The sequence below is a fragment of the Leuresthes tenuis genome, unplaced genomic scaffold, assembly GCF_036924035.1.
Source record: "Leuresthes tenuis unplaced genomic scaffold, fLeuTen1.0.hap1 SCAF_14, whole genome shotgun sequence".
Lineage (NCBI taxonomy): Eukaryota > Metazoa > Chordata > Actinopteri > Atheriniformes > Atherinopsidae > Leuresthes > Leuresthes tenuis.
This window is the reverse complement of record NW_027325368.1, coordinates 27,738,699-27,762,215: the sequence shown is the minus strand read 5'-3', so window position 1 is coordinate 27,762,215 and position 23,517 is coordinate 27,738,699. Positions and strand designations below refer to the sequence as shown.

Below are 23,517 nucleotides of genomic sequence, written 5' to 3'. Positions count from 1 at the left end.
CACAGTCACACACACACACACAGTTACAGTCACACAGTCACAGTTACAGTTACACACAGTTACATTTACACACAGTTACAGTCACACAGCTACAGTCTCACACAGTCACACAGTTACAGTCACACACAATTATAGACACACACAGCTACAGTCACACAGTCACACAGTTACAGTCACAGTAACACACAGTTACAGTTACAGTTACAGTCACACACAGTTACACAGTTACAGTCACACACAGTCACTGTCACACTCAGTTACAGTCACACACAGTTACAGTCACACAGTCACACACACATAGTCACAGTCACACACAGTTACAATCACACAGTCAGTTACACACAGTTACACAGTTACAGTCACACACAGTTACAGTCACAGTTACACACAGTTACACAGTTACAGTCACACACAGTTACAGTCACACAGTCACAGTTACAAACAGTTACACAGTTACAGTCACACACAGTTACAGTCACAGTTACACACAGTTACACAGTTACAGTCACTCACAGTTACAGTCACACAGTCACAGTTACACACAGTTACACAGTTACAGTCACACACAGTTACAGTCACACACAGTTACAGTCACACAGTCACACAGTTACAGTCATACAGTTACAGTTACACACAGTTACAGTCACACAGTTACAGTCACACAGTCACACAGTTACAGTCACACACAGTTACAGTCACACACAGTTACACAGTTACAGTCACACACAGTTACAGTCACACGCAGTTACAGTCACACAGTCACACACACAAAGTCACACACAGTTACAGTTACACACAGTTACATTTACACACAGCTACAGTCTCACACAGTCATACAGTTACAGTCACACACAGTTACAGACACACAAAGCTACAGTCACACAGTCACACAGTTCCAGTCACACAGTCACAGTAACACACAGTTACAGTTACAGTCACACACAGTTACACAGTTACAGTCACGCACAGTTACAGTCAAACACAGTCACTGTCACACTCAGTTACAGTCACACAAACACAGTCACAGTCACACACAGTTACAGTCACACAGTCAGTTACACACAGTTACACACAGTTACACAGTTATAGTCACACACAGTTACAGTCACACAGTCACAGTTACACAGTTACAGTCACACAGTTACAGTCACACAGTCGCACACACACAGTCACAGTCACACACATTTACATTCACACACTCACAGTTACACACAGTTACAGTCACACGCAGTTACAGTCACACAGTCACAGTTACACACAGTTACACAGTTACAGTCACACACAGTTACAGTCAGACACAGTTGCAGTCATACAGTTACAGTCACACAGCTACAGTCTCACACAGTCACACAGTGACAGTCATACAGTTACAGTTACACACAGTTACAGTCACACACAGCTACAGTCACACACAGTCACACAGTCACAGTCACACAAAGTTACAGTAAAACAGTCACACACACACACACACACACACACGGTTACAGTCATACAGTCACACACAGTTACAGTCAAACACACACACAGTTACAGTCACACAGTCACAGTTACAGTTACACACAGTTACATTTACACACAGTTACAGTCAGACAGCTACAGTCTCACACAGTCACACAGTTACAGTCACACACAATTATAGACACACACAGCTACAGTCACACAGTCACACAGTTACAGTCACACAGTCACAGTAACACACAGTTACAGTTACAGTTACAGTCACAGTTACAGTTATACACAGTTACATTTACACACAGTTACAGTCAGACAGCTACAGTCTCACACAGTCACACAGTTACAGTCACACACAATTATAGACACACACAGCTACAGTCACACAGTCACACAGTTACAGTCACACAGTCACAGTAACACACAGTTACAGTTACAGTCACACACAGTTACACAGTTACAGTCACACACAGTCACTGTCACACACAGTTACAGTCACACACACACAGTCACAGTCACACAGTTACAGTCACACAGTCAGTTACACACAGTTACACAGTTACAGTCACACACAGTTACAGTCACAGTTACACACAGTTACACAGTTACAGTCACACACAGTTACAGTCACACACAGTCACAGTCACACAGTCACAGTTACAAACAGTTACACAGTTACAGTCACACACAGTTACAGTCACAGTTACACACAGTTACACAGTTACAGTCACACACAGTTACAGTCACACACAGTTAGAGTCACACAGTCACAGTTACACACAGTTACACAGTTACAGTCACACACAGTCACAGTCACACACAGTTACAGTCACACAGTCAGTTACACACAGTTACACACAGTTACACAGTTATAGTCACACACAGTTACAGTCACACAGTCACAGTTACACAGTTACAGTCACACAGTTACAGTCACACAGTCGCACACACACAGTCACAGTCACACACATTTACATTCACACACTCACAGTTACACACAGTTACAGTCACACGCAGTTACAGTCACACAGTCACAGTTACACACAGTTACAGTCACACACAGTTACAGTCAGACACAGTTGCAGTCACACAGCTACAGTCTCACACAGTCACACAGTGACAGTCATACAGTTACAGTTACACACAGTTACAGTCACACACAGCTACAGTCACACACAGTCACAAAGTCACAGTCACACACAGTTACAGTAAAACAGTCACACACACACACACACACACACACGGTTACAGTCATACAGTCACACACAGTTACAGTCAAACACACACACAGTTACAGTCACACAGTCACAGTTACAGTTACACACAGTTACATTTACACACAGTTACAGTCAGACAGCTACAGTCTCACACAGTCACACAGTTACAGTCACACACAATTATAGACACACACAGCTACAGTCACACAGTCACACAGTTACAGTCACACAGTCACAGTAACACACAGTTACAGTTACAGTTACAGTCACAGTTACAGTTACACACAGTTACATTTACACACAGTTACAGTCAGACAGCTACAGTCTCACACAGTCACACAGTTACAGTCACACACAATTATAGACACACACAGCTACAGTCACACAGTCACACAGTTACAGTCACACAGTCACAGTAACACACAGTTACAGTTACAGTCACACACAGTTACACAGTTACAGTCACACACAGTCACTGTCACACACAGTTACAGTCACACACACACAGTCACAGTCACACAGTTACAGTCACAGAGTCAGTTACACACAGTTACACAGTTACAGTCACAGTTACACACAGTTACACAGTTACAGTCACACACAGTCACAGTCACACAGTCACAGTTACAAACAGTTACACAGTTACAGTCACACACAGTTACAGTCACAGTTACACACAGTTACACAGTTACAGTCACACACAGTTACAGTCACACACAGTTAGAGTCACACAGTCACAGTTACACACAGTTACACAGTTACAGTCACACACAGTTACAGTCACACACAGTTGCATTCATACAGTTACAGTCACACAGCTACAGTCAAGCAGAGTTACCGTCACAAAGAGTCACAGTCATACACGGTCACAGTCACACACAGTCACAGTAACTCACAGTCAAACAGTTACAGTCACATACAGTTACACAGTTACAGTCACACACAGTCACACACAATTACAGTCACACACACACAGTCACAGTTACACAGTTACAGTAACTCACAGTCACACAGTTACAGTCACACACAGTTACACAGTTACAGTCACACACAGTTACAGTCACACACAGTCACAGTCAGACACAGTTACAGTAACACAGTCACACACACACACACACAGTTACAGTCACACACAGTCACAGTCACACAGTCACAGTCAGACACAGTTACAGTAACACAGTCACACACAGTTACAGTCACACACAGTTACAGTCACACACAGTTACAGTCACTCACAGTTACAGTCACACACAGTCACACACAGACACTAACAGTAACATAGTTACAGTCACACCGTTACAGTCACACAGTTACAGTCAAAGTCAAACACAGTCACATTCAGTCACAGTCACACACAGTTACAGTCAAACAAAGTCACAATCACTCACAGTCACACACAGTTACAGTCACACACAGTCACAGTCACACAGTTACAGTCACACAGTCACAGTCACACACAGGTACAGTCACACACAGCTACAGTCACACAGTCACACACAGTTACAGTCAAACACAGTCACAGTCACACACAGTTACAGTCACACACTTACAGTCACACACAGTCACAGTCACACAGTCACATACAGTCACAGTCACAGTCACTCAGTCACACACAGTTACAGTCACACTGTCACACACACACAGTCACAGTTACACAGTTACAGTAACTCACAGTCACACAGTTACAGTCACACACAGTTACACAGTTACAGTCACACACAGTTACAGTCACACACAGTCAAACAGTCACAGTCACACACAGTCACCGTCACACAGTTACAGTCACATACAGTTACAGTCACACAGTCACAGTCACACACAGTTACAGTCACACAGAGTTACAGTAACACAGTCACACACACACACACACAGTTACAGTCATACAGTCACAGTCACACAGTCATACACAGTCACAGTCACACAGTCACACACACACACAGTTACAGTAACTCACAGTCACACAGTTACAGTCACACACAGTTACACAGTTACAGTCACACACAGTTACAGTCACACACAGTCACACAGTCACAGTCACACACAGTCACCGTCACACAGTTACAGTCACATACAGTTACAGTCACACAGTCACAGTCACACACAGTTACAGTCACACAGAGTTACAGTAACACAGTCACACACACACACACACAGTTACAGTCATACAGTCACAGTCACACAGTCATACACAGTCACAGTCACACAGTCACACACACACACAGCTACAGTCACACAGTTACAGTCACACAGTCACAGTAACACACAGTCACACAGTTACAGTCACACAGTCACAGTAACACACAGTTACAGTTACAGTTACAGTCATATACAGTTACACAGTTACAGTCACACACAGTCACTGTCACACTCAGTTACAGTCACACACAGTTACAGTCACACAGTCACACACACACAGTCACAGTCACACACAGTTACAGTCACACAGTCAGTTACACACAGTTACACAGTTACAGTCACACACAGTTACAGTCACAGTTACACACAGTTACACAGTTACAGTCACACACAGTTACAGTCACACAGTCACAGTTACAAACAGTTACACAGTTACAGTCACACACAGTTACAGTCACAGTTACAAACAGTTACACAGTTACAGTCACACACAGTTACAGTCACTCACAGTTACAGTCACACAGTCACAGTTACACACAGTTACACAGTTACAGTCACACACAGTTACAGTCACACAAAGTTGCATTCATACAGTTACAGTCACACAGCTACAGTCTCACACAGTAACACAGTTACAGTCATACAGTTACAGTTACACACAGTTACAGTCACACACAGTCACACAGTTACAGTCACACACAGTTACACAGTTACAGTCACACACAGTTACAGTCACACGCAGTTACAGTCACACAGTCACACACACACAGTCACAGTCACACACAGTTACAGTCACACACAGTTACATTTACACACAGTTACAGTCACACAGCTACATTCTCACACAGTCACACAGTTACAGTCATACAATTACAGTTACACACAGCTACAGTCACACACGGCTACAGTCACACAGTCACAGTCACACACAGTTACAGACACACACACACAGTTACAGTCACACAGTCACAGTCACACATTGACAGTCATACAGTCACATTCACACAGTTACAGTCACATAGTCACAGTCACACACAGTTACAGTCACAGTTACAGTCACACACAGTTACATAGTTACAGTCTCACACAGTCACTCACAGTCACTCAAAGTCACAGTCACACACAGTTACAGTCACACAGTCACAGTTACACACAGTTACACAGTTACAGTCACACACAGTTACAGTCACACATAGTTACAGTCAATTAGTTACAGTCACACAGCTACAGTCTCACACAGTCACACAGTTACAGTCATACAGTTACAGTTACACAGTTACTGTCACACACAGCTACAGTCACACACAGTCTCACAGTCACACAGTTACAGTCACACACAATTACATTCACACAGAGTTACACAGTTACAGTCACACACAGTTACAGTCACTCAGTCACAGTCACACACAGTCACACACAGTCACAGTCACTCAAAGTCACAGTCACACACAGTTACAGTCACACACAGTCACTGAAAGTCACAGTCACACACAGTTATAGTCACACACAGTCACAGTCACTCAAAGTCACATAGTTAAAGTCACACAAAGTCACAGTCACACACAATTACAGTCACACAGTTACAGTCACACACAGTTAGAGTCACAAACAGTTACAGTCACACACAGTCTCAGTCACACACAATTACAGTCACACAGTTACAGTCACTCACAGTCAAACACAATCACATTCACACAGTTACAGTCACTCACAGTCAAACACAATCACAGTCACACACATTCACAGTCAAACACAGTCACAGTCACACACAGTTACAATCAAACACAGTCACAGTCACTCACAGTTACAGTCACACACAGTCACACACAGACACTAACAGTCACATAGTTACAGTCACACCGTTACAGTCACACAGTTACAGTCAAAGTCACACACAGTCACAGTCAGTCACATTCACACACAGTTACAGTCAAACACAGTCAGAATCACTCACAGTTACAGTCACACACAGCTACAGTCAAACACAGTTACAGTCAAACAGTTACAGTTACACACAGTCACGCAGAGTCACAATCACTTACAGTCACACAGTCACAGTCACTCACAGTCACTCAAAGTCACAGTCACACACAGTCACGCACAGCTACAGTTACGCACAGCTACAGTCACACACAGTAAGAGTTACACACAGTCACATAGTTACAGTCACACACAGTCACAGTCAAGCAGAGTTACCGTCACAAAGAGTCAAAGTCATACACGGTCACAGTCACACACAGTCATAGTAACTCACAGTCAAACAGTTACAGTCACATACAGATACACAGTTACAGTCACACACAGTTACAGTCACACACAGTCACAGTCACACACAGTTACAGTCACACACACACAGTCACAGTTACACAGTTACAGTAACTCACAGTCACACAGTTACACAGTTACAGTAACTCACAGTCACACAGTTACAGTCACACACAGTTACACAGTTACAGTCACACACAGTTACAGTCACACACAGTCACAGTCACACAGTCAGACACAGTTACAGTAACACAGTCACACACACACACACAGTTACAGTCACACACAGTGACAGTCACACAGTCACAGTCAGACACAGTTACAGTAACACAGTCACACACAGTTACAGTCACACACAGTTACAGTCACACAGTCACAGTCACACACAGTTACAGTCACTCACAGTTACAGTCACACACAGTCACACACAGACACTAACAGTAACATAGTTACAGTCACACCGTTACAGTCACACAGTTACAGTCAAAGTCACACACAGTCACAGTCAGTCAAAGTCACACACAGTTACAGTCAAACACAGTCACAATCAATCACAGTCACAGTCACACACAGTTACAGTCACACACAGTCACAGTCACACAGTTACAGTCACACAGTCACACTCACACACAGTTACAGTCAAACACAGTTACAGTCACACACAGTCACAGTCAAACACAGCTACAGTCACACAGTCACAGTCACACACACTTACAGTCACACACAGTCACAGTCACACAGTCACATACAGTCACAGTCACAGTCACTCACAGTCACACACAGTTACAGTCACACTGTCACACTGTCACACACACACAGTCACAGTTACACAGTTACAGTAACTCACAGTCACACAGTTACAGTCACACACAGTTACACAGTTACAGTCACACACAGTTACAGTCACACACAGTCACAGTCACACAGTTACAGTCACATACAGTTACAGTCACACAGTCACAGTCACACACAGTTACAGTCACACAGAGTTACAGTAACACAGTCACACACACAGTTACAGTCATACAGTCACAGTCACACAGTCACACACAGTCACAGTCACACACACACACAGTTACAGTCACACAGTCACAGTTACAGTTACACACAGTTATATTTACACACAGTTACAGTCACACAGCTACAGTCTCACACAGTCACACAGTTACAGTCACACACAATTATAGACACACACAGCTACAGTCACACAGTCACACAGTTACAGTCACACAGTCACAGTAACACACAGTTACAGTTACAGTTACAGTCACACACAGTTACACAGTTACAGTCACACACAGTCACTGTCACACTCAGTTACAGTCACACACAGTTACAGTCACACAGTCACACACACAGTCACAGTCACACACAGTTACAGTCACACAGTCAGTTACACACAGTTACACAGTTACAGTCACACACAGTTACAGTCACAGTTACACACAGTTACACAGTTACAGTCACACAGTCACAGTTACAAACAGTTACACAGTTACAGTCACACACAGTTACAGTCACAGTTACACACAGTTACACAGTTACAGTCACACACAGTTACAGTCACACACAGTTACAGTCACACAGTTACAGTCACACACAGTTGCAGTCATACAGTTACAGTCACACAGCTACAGTCTCACACAGTTACAGTCATACAGTTACAGTTACACACAGTTACAGTCACACACAGTCACAGAGTCACAGTCACACAGTTACAGTCACACACAGTTACAGTCACACACAGTTACACAGTTACAGTCACACACAGTTACAGTCACACGCAGTTACAGTCACACAGTCACACAGTCACATACACAGAGTCACAGTCACACACAGTTACAGTCACACAGTTACATTTACACACAGTTACAGTCACACAGCTACATTCTCACACAGTCACACAGTTACAGTCATACAATTACAGTTACACACAGCTACAGTCACACACAGCTACAGTCACACAGTCACAGTCACACACAGTTATAGTCACACACACACAGTTACAGTCACACAGTCACAGTCACACATTGACAGTCATACAGTCACATTCACACAGTTACAGTCACATAGTCACAGTCACACACAGTTACAGTCACACAGTCACAGTTACACAGTTACAGTCACACACAGTCACACACAGTCACAGTCACACAGTCACAGTCACTCACAGTCACTCAAAGTCACAGTCACACACAGTCACGCACAGCTACAGTTACGCACAGCTACAGTCACACACAATCAGAGTTACACACAGTCACAGTCACACACAGTCAGAGTCACACAGTCACAAACAGTTACAGTCACACTGTCACACACACACTGTCACACAGTTACACACAGTCACAGTTACACAGTTACAGTAACTCACAGTCACACAGTTACAGTCACACACAGTTACACAGTTACAGTAACTCTCAGTCACACAGTTACAGTCACACACAGTTACACAGTTACAGTCACACACAGTTACAGTCACACACAGTCACAGTCACACAGTCACAGTAAGACACAGTTACAGTAACACTTTCACACAGACACACACACAGTTACAGTCACACACAGTTACAGTCACACAGAGTTACAGTAACACAGTCACACACACACACACACACACAGTTACAGTCATACAGTCACAGTCACACAGTCACACGCAGTTACAGTCACAGAGTCACACAGTCACAGTTACAGTTACACACAGTTACAGACACACACAGCTACAGTCACACAGTCACACAGTTACAGTCACACAGTCACAGTAACACACAGTTACAGTTACAGTCACACACAGTTACACAGTTACAATCACACATAGTCACTGTCACACTCAGTTACAGTCACACATAGTTACAGTCACAAACAGTTACAGTCACACAGTCACACACACACAGTCACAGTCACACACAGTTACAGTCACACAGGCAGTTACACACAGTTACACACAATTACACAGTTACAGTCACACACAGTTACACAGTTACAGTCACACACAGTTACAGTCACACACAGTTAGAGTCAAACAGTCGCACACACACAGTCACAGTCACACACAGTTGCAGTCACACAGTCACAGTTACACACAGTTACACACAGTTACAGTCACACACAGTTACAGTCACACAGTCACAGTTACACACAGTTACACAGTTACAGTCATACACAGTTACAGTCACACACAGTTGCAGTCATACAGTTACAGTCACACAGCTACAGTCTCACACAGTCAAACAGTTACAGTCATACAGTTACAGTTACACACAGTTACAGTCACACACAGCTACAGTCACACACAGTGACACACAGTCACAGTCACACAGTTACAGTCACACACAGTTACAGTCACACACAGTTACAAAGTTACAGTCACACACAGTTACAGTCACAGTCACACACAGTTACAGTCACACGCAGTTACAGTCACACAGTCACACACACACAGTCACAGTCACACACCGTTACAGTCACACAGTCACAGTTACACACAGTTACACACAGTTACAGTCACACACAGTTACAGTCACACAGTCACACAGTTACAGTCATACAGTTACAGTTACACACAGCCACAGTCACACACAGCTACAGTCACACAGTCACACAGATACAGTCACACAGTCACAGTCACACACAGTTACAGTCACACACACACACAGTTACAGTCACACAGTGACAGTCATACAGTCACATTCACACAGTTACAGTCACATAGTCACAGTCACACACAGTTACAGTCACTCAGTTACACAGTTACAGTCACACACAGTCACAGTCACACAGTCACAGTCACTCACAGTCACAGTCACTCAAAGTCACAGTCACACACAGTCACGCACAGCTACAGTCAAACACAGTCAGAGTTACACACAGTCACAGTCACATAGTTACAGTCACACACAGTCACAGTCACGCAGAGTTACCATCACAAAGAGTCACAGTCATACACGGTCACAGTCACACACAGTCACAGTAACTTACAGTCAAACAGTTACAGTCACATACAGTTACACAGTTACAGTCACACACAGGCACAGTCACACACAGTCACAGTCACACAGTCACAAACAGTTACAGTCACACTTTCACACACACACATTCACAGTTACACAGTTACAGTAACTTACAGTCACACAGTTACAGTCACACACAGTTACAGTCACACACAGTCACAGTCACACAGTCACAGTCAGACACAGTTACAGTAACACAGTCACACAGACACACACAAAGTTACAGTCACACACAGTTACAGTCACACAGTCACAGTCACACACAGTTAGAGTCACACAGAGTTACAGTAACACAGTCACACACACACACATACAGTTACAGTCATACAGTCACAGTCACACAGTCACACATAGTTACAGTCACACAGTCACACACACACACACAGTTACAGTCACACAGTCACAGTTACAGTTACACACAGTTACATTTACACACAGTTACAGTCACATAGCTACAGTCTCACATAGTCACACAGTTACAGTCACACACAGTTACAGACACACACAGCTACAGTCACACAGTCACACAGTTACAGTCACACAGTCACAGTAACACACAGTTACAGTTACAGTCACACACAGTTACACAGTTACAGTCACACACAGTCACAGTCACACACAGTTACAGTCACACAGGCAGTTACACACAATTACACAGTTACAGTCACACACAGTTACAGTCACACAGTCACAGTTACACACAGTTACACAGTTACAGTCACACACAGTTACAGTCACACAGTCGCACACACACAGTCACAGTCACACACAGTTACAGTCACACAGTCACAGTTACACACAGTTACAGTCACACACAGTTACAGTCACACACAGTTACAGTCACACAGTCACAGTTACACACAGTTACACAGTTACAGTCACACACAGTTACAGTCACACACAGTTGCAGTCATACAGTTACAGTCACACAGCTACAGTCTCACACAGTCACACAGTTACAGTCATACAGTTACAGTTACACACAGTTACAGTCACACACAGCTACAGTCACACAGTCACACAGTTACAGTCACACACAGTTACACAGTTACAGTCACAAACAGTTACAGTCACACACAGTTGCAGTGACACGCAGTTACAGTCACACAGTCACACACACACAGTCACAGACACACACAGTTACACTCACACACAGTTACATTTACACACAGTTACAGTCACACAGCTACATTCTCACACAGTCACACAGTTACAGTCATACCGTTACAGTTACACACAGCTACAGTCACACACAGCTACAGTCACACAGTCACACAGTTACAGTCACACAGTCACAGTCACACACAGTTACAGTCACACACACACACACAGTTACAGTCACACAGTCACAGTCACACAGTGACAGTCATACAGTCACATTCACACAGTTACAGTCACACAGTCACAGTCACACACAGTTACAGTCACACAGTCACAGTTACACACAGTTACACAGTTACAGTCACACACAGTTACATTTACACACAGTTACAGTCACACAGCTACAGTCTCACACAGTCACACAGTTACAGTCATACAGTTACAGTTACACACAGTTTCAGACACACACAGCTACAGTCACACAGTCACACAGTTACAGTCACACAGCCACATTCACACAGTTACAGTCATACACTTTCACAGTCACACAGTTACAGTTACACAGTTACAGTCACACAATTACAGTTACACACAATCACACACAGTTACAGTTACACACAATAACAAAGTTACAGTCATACACACACAGTTACAGTTACACACAGGCACACACAGTTACAGGCAGAGTCACACAGTGACAGTCATACAGCCACATTCACACAGTTACAGTCATACACTTTCACAGTCACACAGTTACAGTTACACAGTTACAGTCACACAATTACAGTTACACACAATCACACACAGTTACAGTTACACACAATGACAAAGTTACAGTCATACACACACAGTTACAGTTACACACAGTGACAAAGTTACAGTCATACACACACAGTTACGGTCACACACAGGCACACACTCACCTGGATCGAGTAGCGTGACGATGCTGTCGTATGGGTTTTCCTCCACATCAGTGAATGGATTCCTGACAGCTGCAGCAAACGTTCCCTTCATTTATTTGATCCCATGGTCATCATCAGTGTCCCTTGTTAGAAACCTGTGCAGCACAGGGGCGGCTGTAGCTCAGGAGGAAGAGCAGTCGCCCACCAATCGGAATGTCGGTGGTTCGACTCTGGCTTCCCCAGGCTACATGTCGAAGCGTCCTTGGGCAAGACACTGAACCCCACATTGCCTCCCAGTGTATCACTGGGGTATGAATGTGTGTATGAATGCTTAGAAAGCACGTATTTATGAATCTTAAGACGTGCTGTATGTGTGAGTGGGGTGAATGTGGCATGTAGTGAAGCACTTTGAGTGGTCAGTTAGACTAGAAAAGCACTATACAAGTCCATTATCATTACCATTACCACAGTTACTGCTGGAATGACGTCTGCGGCCATGTCATCTGAAGAGCTAACTTTTTGAGTCAACTCCTCGAACGGACCCAGATAGCACTTTTTCCAACAGTATCTATTTGTGAGACGTGAGAGTATCAGGCAGTCCATATTCAGACACGAATATTCCCAGAGGCCATTTCTGCTCAGTCGATGACTGTATCATATAAAAGGTGCTATTCCAAGTTTAATTCTGATTAATAAATAAAAACGTCTATAGTAATCAACAACTTTACTGTTATAAAGTACAAACACTCCAAACTCACTCCACACATCAGCAGCATATGACAACAGCTGTTTTGGACTAAAAAGATTTTGGTGAATTTCTATTTGGAATATTAATCAATAACTTCAATAGTAATAAATATTTTCACTGTTATACAGTACAGACACTCCAAACTCACTACACACTTCATTGGCCCCCTACAGATTACACAGACAACACTTGGTTTGAAAGAAAGGCCTTTTCCTTTTCTGGGAATTTTTAATAGGAATATTAATCAATAAGTTCACTATGATACAGTGTAGTGTCACTAAACTCACTACACACTTCATTGACCCCTAAAGATTACACTACAACACTTGGTTTGAAAAAAACAATTTTTTTCATAGTTTGGGGGAATTTTTATTAGAAATGACATTCAATAACTATAACAGTGTAGTATCATAAACCTCAGGTCAACCACCCCTGTTACCTCTTTGGTACTACAACAATTAGTTTGTGAGAGTTTGTGAGACGGCTTTAGCATAATTTGGGGTATTTCAAATTTGTTACATGTGAGAATGGTGTGGTTGCCTCATTGCCACTACCGTGAACCAATCAAATGAAGGATGGATAGGGTGACTAAGTCACTGGCCAATCAAAAGCAAATTTCAATTAAGCTCTACCTGCAGTGATATTTAAGTCTGCAAAACCTCTATCGTGGAAAAAGGAAGTGCATATGGATCCCTTTCGAAATGTGCCTCCAGTCCGGCTCCATGGTTATATGTAAGTAATCTTTTCATTGCAGCTAATATTTTTGTGCTATGCTTGTATACTTGTTCAGACTCTTCACATTTTTGCTAGATTTTCTGCATATTCTACTAACTGAAATTTTACTGGATATCACCTCCAAACTGATGTATATTTTCTGAATCTGAATAAATAACCTATCATTAACCATATTGTGAAATAATCATTAAGGACGAATTAAGGACATTTTGTATGTGGAAAACTGTAAATGTGATTTTAATTTTTTAGTTCTTAGTTATGTATAGATATGTTCATGTACTGTAGAATGTAACTTTATCAAGACTTTATTACACAAACTCACTTTATTTTTCCCTTTCCCTAGGTTAGAGACAATTTAAAGACAATGGGTAGAGTTAAAGAAGGAAGCAGAGCTCAGAGGGAAGACTTGTGGGCAATGGCTGGTGGAATGGAAGCTATTATCAGGTCAATGAAGAGTGTTAATATTACAAACAGAGAAACAGAGTATTCATAAAAAATCTGGTCCAATCTATCTGTAAGCTGTCAGGTTTTAGGTTTTGATTCATGTCTTGTCTTGTCATTTCCTGTTTTATTTTGAAATACTAACTGCTCCTCTCGTTTCAGGTATCTTGCGCTTCCTCTTGTATCTGATTGTCTTCCCTGATTCCAAAGTCTTTCCACCTGTTCCCCATGGCTCCTCATGTGCACAAATAGTCTGCATCTCCCTCGTCTTGTGCCAGTATATTGCAACTTGTTACGTTCCTCACTCTAGCGCCTTGTCCCACAGAATCAACAGCCTTGACCTCACGAGCCTGTAGTTGAGCGATCCTCCGACAGTGCTATCTTTTGTTTGTAATTTATTCCTGAACCATAGATTAACCACGGTAAGTTTTCATCATCTGTTTTTTTCCTCCGTTTTTGGAGTGATTTTGATTTGTAACTATTTCATAGACGCCTCCTTTAAAGGAGCGTTGTGTAATTGTTTAAAGTTTCATAGTTCCTCCGCTAGTGGATTGATTTTTTTGTGTTTTGATTTTCAGTGATCCTGTCGTGCCTCCGTTAAAGGAGTGCTTAGTGTTAATCATTAAGTCTTATAGAACCTCCCTCCGTGGAGCAATTTTATGTTTAATCTTGATTGTGCCCCATTTATCGGATGAGCGTCTTTTGTTTCAGTCCGCCTCAGTTAGAGAGCGTGAGAATTCATTTGTAATCGTTCATAGCCTTTTCTGTTTTCCTCCTGGAGTGGAGAGAGTTTTTGTTTCGATAATTTTCATAGATACACCATCCTCAAACTTAGTTATTGATGAGAGTGCCTCAGGAATTTCACAGCCCGTTGCTTTGCTCTTTTTGGAGATTCTCGACTTATTTTGTGAATAAATAAATCTGTGTCCTGTGTCTTCACGGTCCGTGACATAACCCTTTTTGGTCAAGATCAGAAGAAAAATCGTCATTGACTGTGGGTTATGTTGACCAGAAATAGAAAAGGTGTGAGAGACCTGACTATTACACAACAGGACAAGACAAAAAGACTGAGGAAGACAGCCATGCTAGAGACCTACTATCAGATAAGGACACAGAAGAGAATGAGGAAGAAGACAAACAACAGGAGATGCCATTACAGGCAGGAGCTCAACTACAAGAAGTGACTGAAGAGTCCCATGAAGAAGACAAACAACAGGAGGTGCTGTTACAGGCAGGAGCTTGACCTAAACATGGATAGACATGTAACAGAAAACAATGGAGAAAGTTGCCAGTGGTATCAAAGAGGTTCACAATTACAGTAAACAGAAATGGCAAAAAATTGTTCCACTGCACAGGTCAACAAAACTGAGGCAACCATGGACCAAAGTCTTGTACAACAGTTTACGACTCCCTATTATACTCTTGCCTTCAACAGCCAGCATATCAAAAGTCCTCACAGCCAGAAAATTAATAGTCCATATTTAAACATCAGTGCATTTTGTACATTCCCTTCCTGTAGTACAACGTGCTTATAGCCAGTGGGAGAAAACCCGGTTCAGATTTCTGTGCTCCAAAGAGGAAAAACCGAAACAAAACTTCAGGCCTGCAGCAAACACAAGAAGAGGGAAAAATAGCAAGAGCTATATGCAAAGGAGTGAGCCAACTGTACCATAGTAAACTTAAAAAAACATCCGTTGCCAAGCTGATTTCAGGAAACATAACCCGACGTCTGAGCAAAAATGTTCTTAAAGTGATTAGTTCAGAGTTTGGTGAAGAGAAAAGAATGCATGTTTTCATGGAGAAAATGTCATGAAGGAATGTGACAAATTTCACAAGATGTCTGGCTACATACAGCACTTTCAACTTGACGCCTTTTGGTGTACACGTGTATACTGAAACAGGAGTAAGCATAGTTGTGCAACACCTGAAAAAGAAGATCCATTATAGCTAGATGCTACAGGTAATGTTGCATCCAAAGTTACCAAAAAAGTCCTTTACTACTCTCTCACTCTTCCTGGAGGGGGTCAGAATGCACCTCCCCTCCCAGTTTGTGAAATGCTGCCAACTGTAGAACTGGCTAATGCAGTTCTACAGAAAACTGTTGTAGTATACAAAACTAAGAGTACATCAAGTTGAAACAGATTACAGCTGGGCACTAATGCAAAGTGTTCTTCTGTCATTCAACAGGGAGAGCACTGTCAGCTACCTAAACAGGGCTTTTTTTATTTGTTCAAAGCTGAAGGCATGGAAGGACATCAGAGTGTTCACAGTGCTACACCTATGCTCTGCACACATGCTCAAGGCTGTCACTCAGTCACTTTCAAGAAAAACAGCAGACAAAGGATTGATTTAGCAACATTTGGTTTTGCCAGGTTACAAAACAGAGAGCCCACGTGATGAGAAAAATCCGTACTTCTGCCCAGGCGACGGTGATTTAGTTTTGAGAACTACCTCGGCATTTTGCCCTTGTGGAGTGGTCTGCTTTTGGGGAATTTGAAAACGTATGCATCTCACAAAGAAGAAGACACATTTGGCCCAGGTAAGACAAGGGACACAAACTGCCATGTGGAAAGATGGTTTGGAATTGTCAAACACTCAATTCTTAAAAAGGAGAGGCAACTGAGGCCAGGGACATTTGTCAGGAAAATGTATGACTCTCTGCAGGGGAGATACAGAGAACACATCATGTCTCATAACCTCTCTGAGCAGTTACTCCTTAAACCCATGCAAACGAAAGACCTCACTCAATCTCAGAAGGGTTGGGCAAAGCGAGATGGAGCAAAGCCCCAGACTTCCAGTTCCAAATTTTATACTGCTCCAACCACTATTCCAGTTCCAAAGACACCAAAGTCAACTCTGAACACTGGCAAAGATCTTCAAAAGAGCGCAGATGGGAATAACAGCAGCAATGTCCTCACAAGTAATGGGTTGACATCTGCCACAGAGGTAGTTTTTTGCTGATCACTAAAATTAAATGACTGCTCTCAACAGATTAAAACCAAGTCAGTGTAATTTGTACTTTCCAGAGCTATACAAGCATTGTTAAGGAAGCATTTAGAAAGCGTCAGTGAGGCAGTTGTATTCACATCCATGTCTGTCCGATAAAAGTATGTTAAGGGACTTAAAAGAGATCACAGACTCAGGGCAGTTTAACATTGAAAGTATTGCAAATGCTGTATGAAGTCATTACAGTTTCATTGTAGGTTGATGCCCTTTGGACATGCAAACCAACTGAAGGTATTGGGGCTGTTGTTCGACATGCTGCTCCAAATAAAAATTCCCATAAATGATGAAAAATGCCTTTCTTTCAAACCAAGTGTTGTAGTGTAATCTGTAGGGGACCAAGGAAGTGTGTAGTTAGTTTGTTGCACTTTGTAGACAGTCCCTGCGTGCTGTTCTCACAGCCGACTGCATGTAAACATTATTATCAGGCCCCTCTCTTGTGGAATAAGCTGCCAGTAAATGTCCGGGAAGCAGACACCCTTTCCACTTTTAAGATTCGGCTTAAAACTTTCCTTTTTGATAAAGCTTATAGTTAGGGATGGCTCAGGTGACCTTGAAACATCCCATAGTTAAGCTGCTATAGGCTTAGACTGCTGGGGGACCTCATCTGTCACACCTTTCCTCACTTTGCTCTCTTTTTCCCCCGTTTAATTTCTCAAATGATTTTATGTACATGTGACATTACTGTGGTTATTAACTTGTGTTTCCCTGTTCCAACAGATATCCTTTGAATGGCGTTATGGTGTTTCTTCCCCCCTCTGTTCCCTCTTTTCTGTCTTCTCAAAACCCAGCTGGTCGAGGCGGATGGCCACCCTTTCTGAGTCTGGTTCTGCCAGAGGTTTCTTCATGTTAAAAGGGAGTCATTCCTCTCCACAGTCGCCTCAGGCACGCTCAGGACGGGAGATTGGACTGAAGACAAGTTTCAGTGCAATCTGTTGGTTTCCTTAGCTAGGATATTATTTTTTCAATTGGCTCTATATGAATGAATTGGATTATGATTACAATGAATTGAATTCCAATTGGCTTGAATTGGACTATATTATTTAAGTACCTTGAGATGACAGTTGTTGTAATTTGGCGCTATATAAATAAAATTGAATTGAATTTAATTGAATTTATGGGGTTGGGAAGGTTTATTTGTTTTGTCATTGTTGTTTTTAGCCTCAGTGAGGCACTTTGTGTTGCTTTTTATGTATGAAAGGTGCCATATAAATGAAATTTGATTTGATTTGTAGGCATCAGGACAAAATAAAAGGGGCAAAAATATTTCACTCATAACTTCAAAATTGATTCAAGGAAAAACATGCACGAATGATGAGGCTGCAGCCTAGATGTCAACCTTAAATAATGTATTTTAATAAAAGTTTATACTCATTCACACATTAGTTGTCTGACTGACATACACTGAATTGAACTGAATTAAAAACAAATACAAGCTAAACATGGGACTATTTACCTTGTATGTTGTTGTATCATTTCTCCTTGATAACATCTTTAAAACATCCTTAATTTTACCTGCAGGATCTCTTCATAGGACTGTCTGATGGAGTCTTGCAGAGGAGTGTTCCTTTCTCCAGCCTCTTCCACCTTCCTCTTAGCTTGTTTCACCTCTTCCCTGAGCTTCTTCAGCCTCCACCTGGCTGTGGCAAGTTCTCTTTCATACTCATCCACCTGGCTTTCCTTTTGTACCTCCTCTGCTTGTAGAGACAAGATCTAGCAAGAGAAGACACAGCTACTCATGTTGTTAGAATACTACAAGACTGACCTCTGTTCACTGATAGATTGTAATGAAAGGTGCACCGTTCCAGCTTTATTTGAAAGCAGAAAGAGTATAGTCTATTCCCTTTATTCCCAAGACATCATATTGATAAAATTAGCTTCTTTCTAAACTGAAACAATTTTCATCAAGACTACAAAATATAGTATAACAGTCCTCAGAGGGCATATTAACAAAAAGTGTGCGCACTGAGAGCTAAAGAACAGCTTGGTCATTACCTGTTGACTTTCTTCATAGCAGAACTGTCTGGTTGCCTTTATTTGCTGAATCAACTTCTCTTTGCGTTTCTCTAATTTCACCAGTGTTTCCTCCAGCCCCTTGCGGTCTGACTGCTGCTCCTGGAGTTCTAGGCTCTCCACTGCCACTGCATTCTCTAGCTCCTACACACACAAACACACATGTCTAAAACACCTTGTACAGTTCTATCAGCCAAACAACGGAGAGTCTTGCTCAGAATGCCACTTACAGCAGTTTCACACCAGATATTGAATAAAGACAAATGTTTTTTGTCATTGTTGTCTTACTTGGACAGTCTTATTTGGACACAATGTCATCAGAGTACAACATACTTAAGAAACCTCTGCTCTGCTCCCTGGCATCTCCTCTTTGAATAGAGTTACACGTATACTACTGTTGTAGCACAGACTTAATGAAAAAAAAAACTATTTTTGTATAAGATGCCTTATTTCCACTCTGGAGGAAAAAACAAACTAATAACCATTAATATGCGGCTTTATTCCACATATGTTAAACATTTATGCAACCGTGAAGGGTATTTGTTCTCCGTGTGGTCTCCAAGGCTTTCAGTCTCCAATGTCCTCCCACTCACACTTTTTATTAAGTGACCATGAGTATCTTGAAAGGCGCTACATGAAACCAATAATAACAATAATACCAATAATAAAAGTCTTTCCAGGTAGCCAAACAAAAGACTAGCAAGTAAAGAGAAAACTGGATGGGATTTTCCCAAAATAGGGAAACTACTATCTGTTCTCCATGCAACCAGGCCACAGCAGAAATCCACCAAAGCTTATAATCAGCATGGCCGGTCATCAGCCACCAATTACCAAATTCACCACAAAGCCCTCAAGAGACTGAATCGTCAGCTGATTGAACTTCAACAAATTTAAAGTACAGTATTTTCAAATATAATCACAATAAGAACTAGAAAATTTTGATGGGTGTGACTGGAGCTACTGCCGGCTGAGAGAAAAGAGGCTTTCATGTTATAGTCAATTGTATTGTGAGCAAGGTCTCCCTGTCAGTTGGACCCATTTTGTGCACGCTCCTGTATTGGCTGTAGGATTTGTGTCGTGAGTGGCTGGCATAAACCTGCTATAACACATCAGCCATCTTGGCTGTGCACTCATTGGTATAATTCAGAGCTGCATGCGTTAAAGCAGACTGCAAGAAAGCTGGAGAGACAGTGGTGTTCCTCTAATTTAGAAGAGTCTCAATTAGTCTGGAAAGATAGTTTAATAACGTATAAGAAAGCACTTTGTAAAGCTAGAACTGCTTATTATTCATCATTGATAGAAGAGACTAAGAATAATCCCAGGTTTCTTTTCAGCACTGTTGCCAGGCTGACAAAGAGTCCGAGCTCTGTTGAGCCACGTATTCCTTTAACTCTCAGCAGTGATGATTTCAGGAGATTCTTCATCAATAAAATTGTTTCTATCAGAGAGAAGATTAATGGAATCCTTCCCACTATTATCACTGATGTATCATCAAGTAGAGCAGCTTTAGAAGTATCTTTAGAACCTGATTTGTATTTAGACAGCTTCTGCCCAGTTGATCTCTCTGAGTTAACAACAGCAATAGTCTCTTCTAAACCATCAACTTGTATTTTAGACCCAATCCCAACCAGACTGTTCAAGGAGGTTTTCCCCTTAATCAATACTTCCATACTGGATTTGATCAATCTGTCTTTGTTGACAGGATATGTACCTCAGACTTTCAAGGTTGCTGTAATTAAACCTTTACTTAAAAAACCTACTCTTGATTCAGAAGTGTTGGATAATTATCGACCTATATCCAATCTCCCTTTTCTGTCTAAAGTTCTTGAAAAAATAGTTGCAGTTCAACTTTGTGATCATTTACATAGAAATAATCTGTTTGAAGAGTTTCAGTCAGGATTCAGAGTGCATCATAGCACAGAAACAGCACTGGTGAAAGTTACCAATGATCTCCTCTTAGCCTCTGATAGCGGACTTGTTTCTGTGCTTGTCCTGTTGGATCTCAGTGCTGCATTTGATACGATCGATCACAGCATTCTGTTACAGAGACTTGAACATGTTATTGGGATTAAAGGAACTGCTTTAGGCTGGTTTAAGTCATATTTATCTGATAGATTCCAGTTTGTTCTTGTAAATTAAGAATCATCCTCACCACCAGAGTAAGTCATGGAGTTCCTCAGGGTTCTGTGCTTGGACCAATTATTTTTACTTTGTGCATGCTTCCATTAGGTAACATTATTAGACAGCATGGCATACATTTCCATTGTTATGTTGATGATACTCAGCTGTACTTATCTATGAAACCAGATGAAACCAATAGGTTGGTCAGACTACAAGCCTGTCTTAAAGACATAAAGACCTGGATGACTCAGAACTGTCTGCTTCTAAATTCAGACAAAACTGAAGTTGTTCTCTTTGGACCTGAGTGCTTCAGGGAGAAATTGTCTAGTTATATAGTTACTCTAGATCAGTGTTTCTCAATTCTGGTCCCCGTGACCCACTGCCCTGCATGTTTTCAATGTTTCCCTCCTCCACCACATCTGATTCAAATTTATGGCTTCTCATCAGGCCACTGCAGAGCTTGATGAGCTGATAATTCAAAGGACAAGTACTTTTTCTGAAATTGCAGAAAATACAACAAGTCTTAAATGAGTGCATCTACAACTCTGCTGGCTGGCTGATGCAATTTTGATTAAAACAGCATAACTTACAAACACTAATTTTACAATGAGACCAACAAGAAGATGCAACGCCTTGAGTCAAACATCCAGCAGAAACATGCCCTAATATGCAAACAGGAGTATGGTGAAAAATTCTCAAACGGAGGACCACTGCTGATAAAACAGTAGAGTGGTATTGTGTGTGCGTCTTTCCACATCAATTTACTCCATGATTTATGTAGCATATGCTTTGGAAGTAAATTAAGTCTTGTTTTACCAATGCTTCTTTACATTTCCAGCCTCAAAGGCATGGAATCTCTGGGTTGTGACAATGTGTTTATTCACCTGAAACTCATATCATATCAATGATTTTTTACAAAAAAAAAAGAAAGAGAAAAAACTTCTCAGAATCTAGAATCTGGATCCTTTTTGTGGAACAGTGATATGGATCTGTTGCACCAGTCTGATATTTAAACAGTAAATGCTGTCATATACACACACACATATATAGTATTTGATTTGTTCCAGAGGCTGAGAGTTGACAAGCAGGCACAAGGTTAAACTAAACAGCAAAACACAGGCTCAGAGAGCTGATAGGAAGACAATTCACAAACAGAGGAGAAAACCATCAAACACTAAACACGGGCGGCTGTAGCTCAGGAGAAGTCGCCCACCAATCGGAAGGTCGGTGGTTCGACTCTGGCTTCCCCAGGCTACATGTCGAAGCGTCCTTGGGCAAGACACTGAACCCCACGTTGCCTCCGTTGCCCAGTGTGTCACTGGGGTATGAATGTGTGTATGAATGATTAGAAAAAAAAAGCACGTAGTTAAGAATCT

General features: G+C 41.9%; 1 protein-coding gene across 3 annotated transcripts in view; it reads right to left on the bottom strand.

Annotated features, from left to right (window-relative positions):
* The window catches only part of LOC140268626 (uncharacterized), an 85,088-nt gene that overhangs the window by 60,374 nt on the left and 1,197 nt on the right, over positions 1 to 23,517 (bottom strand). For all 3 annotated transcript variants that reach the window (XR_011907551.1, XM_072363557.1, XM_072363558.1), the window contains exons 2-3: positions 20,003 to 20,164; positions 19,523 to 19,720 (exon numbers count right to left, since the gene is read on the bottom strand). Coding sequence is in view for 2 of the 3 variants with exons in the window: in XM_072363557.1 (XP_072219658.1) it covers positions 19,523 to 19,720; positions 20,003 to 20,164 (360 nt within the window). In the remaining variant the exon portion in view is untranslated. The remainder of the gene's footprint in view (positions 1 to 19,522; positions 19,721 to 20,002; positions 20,165 to 23,517) is intronic.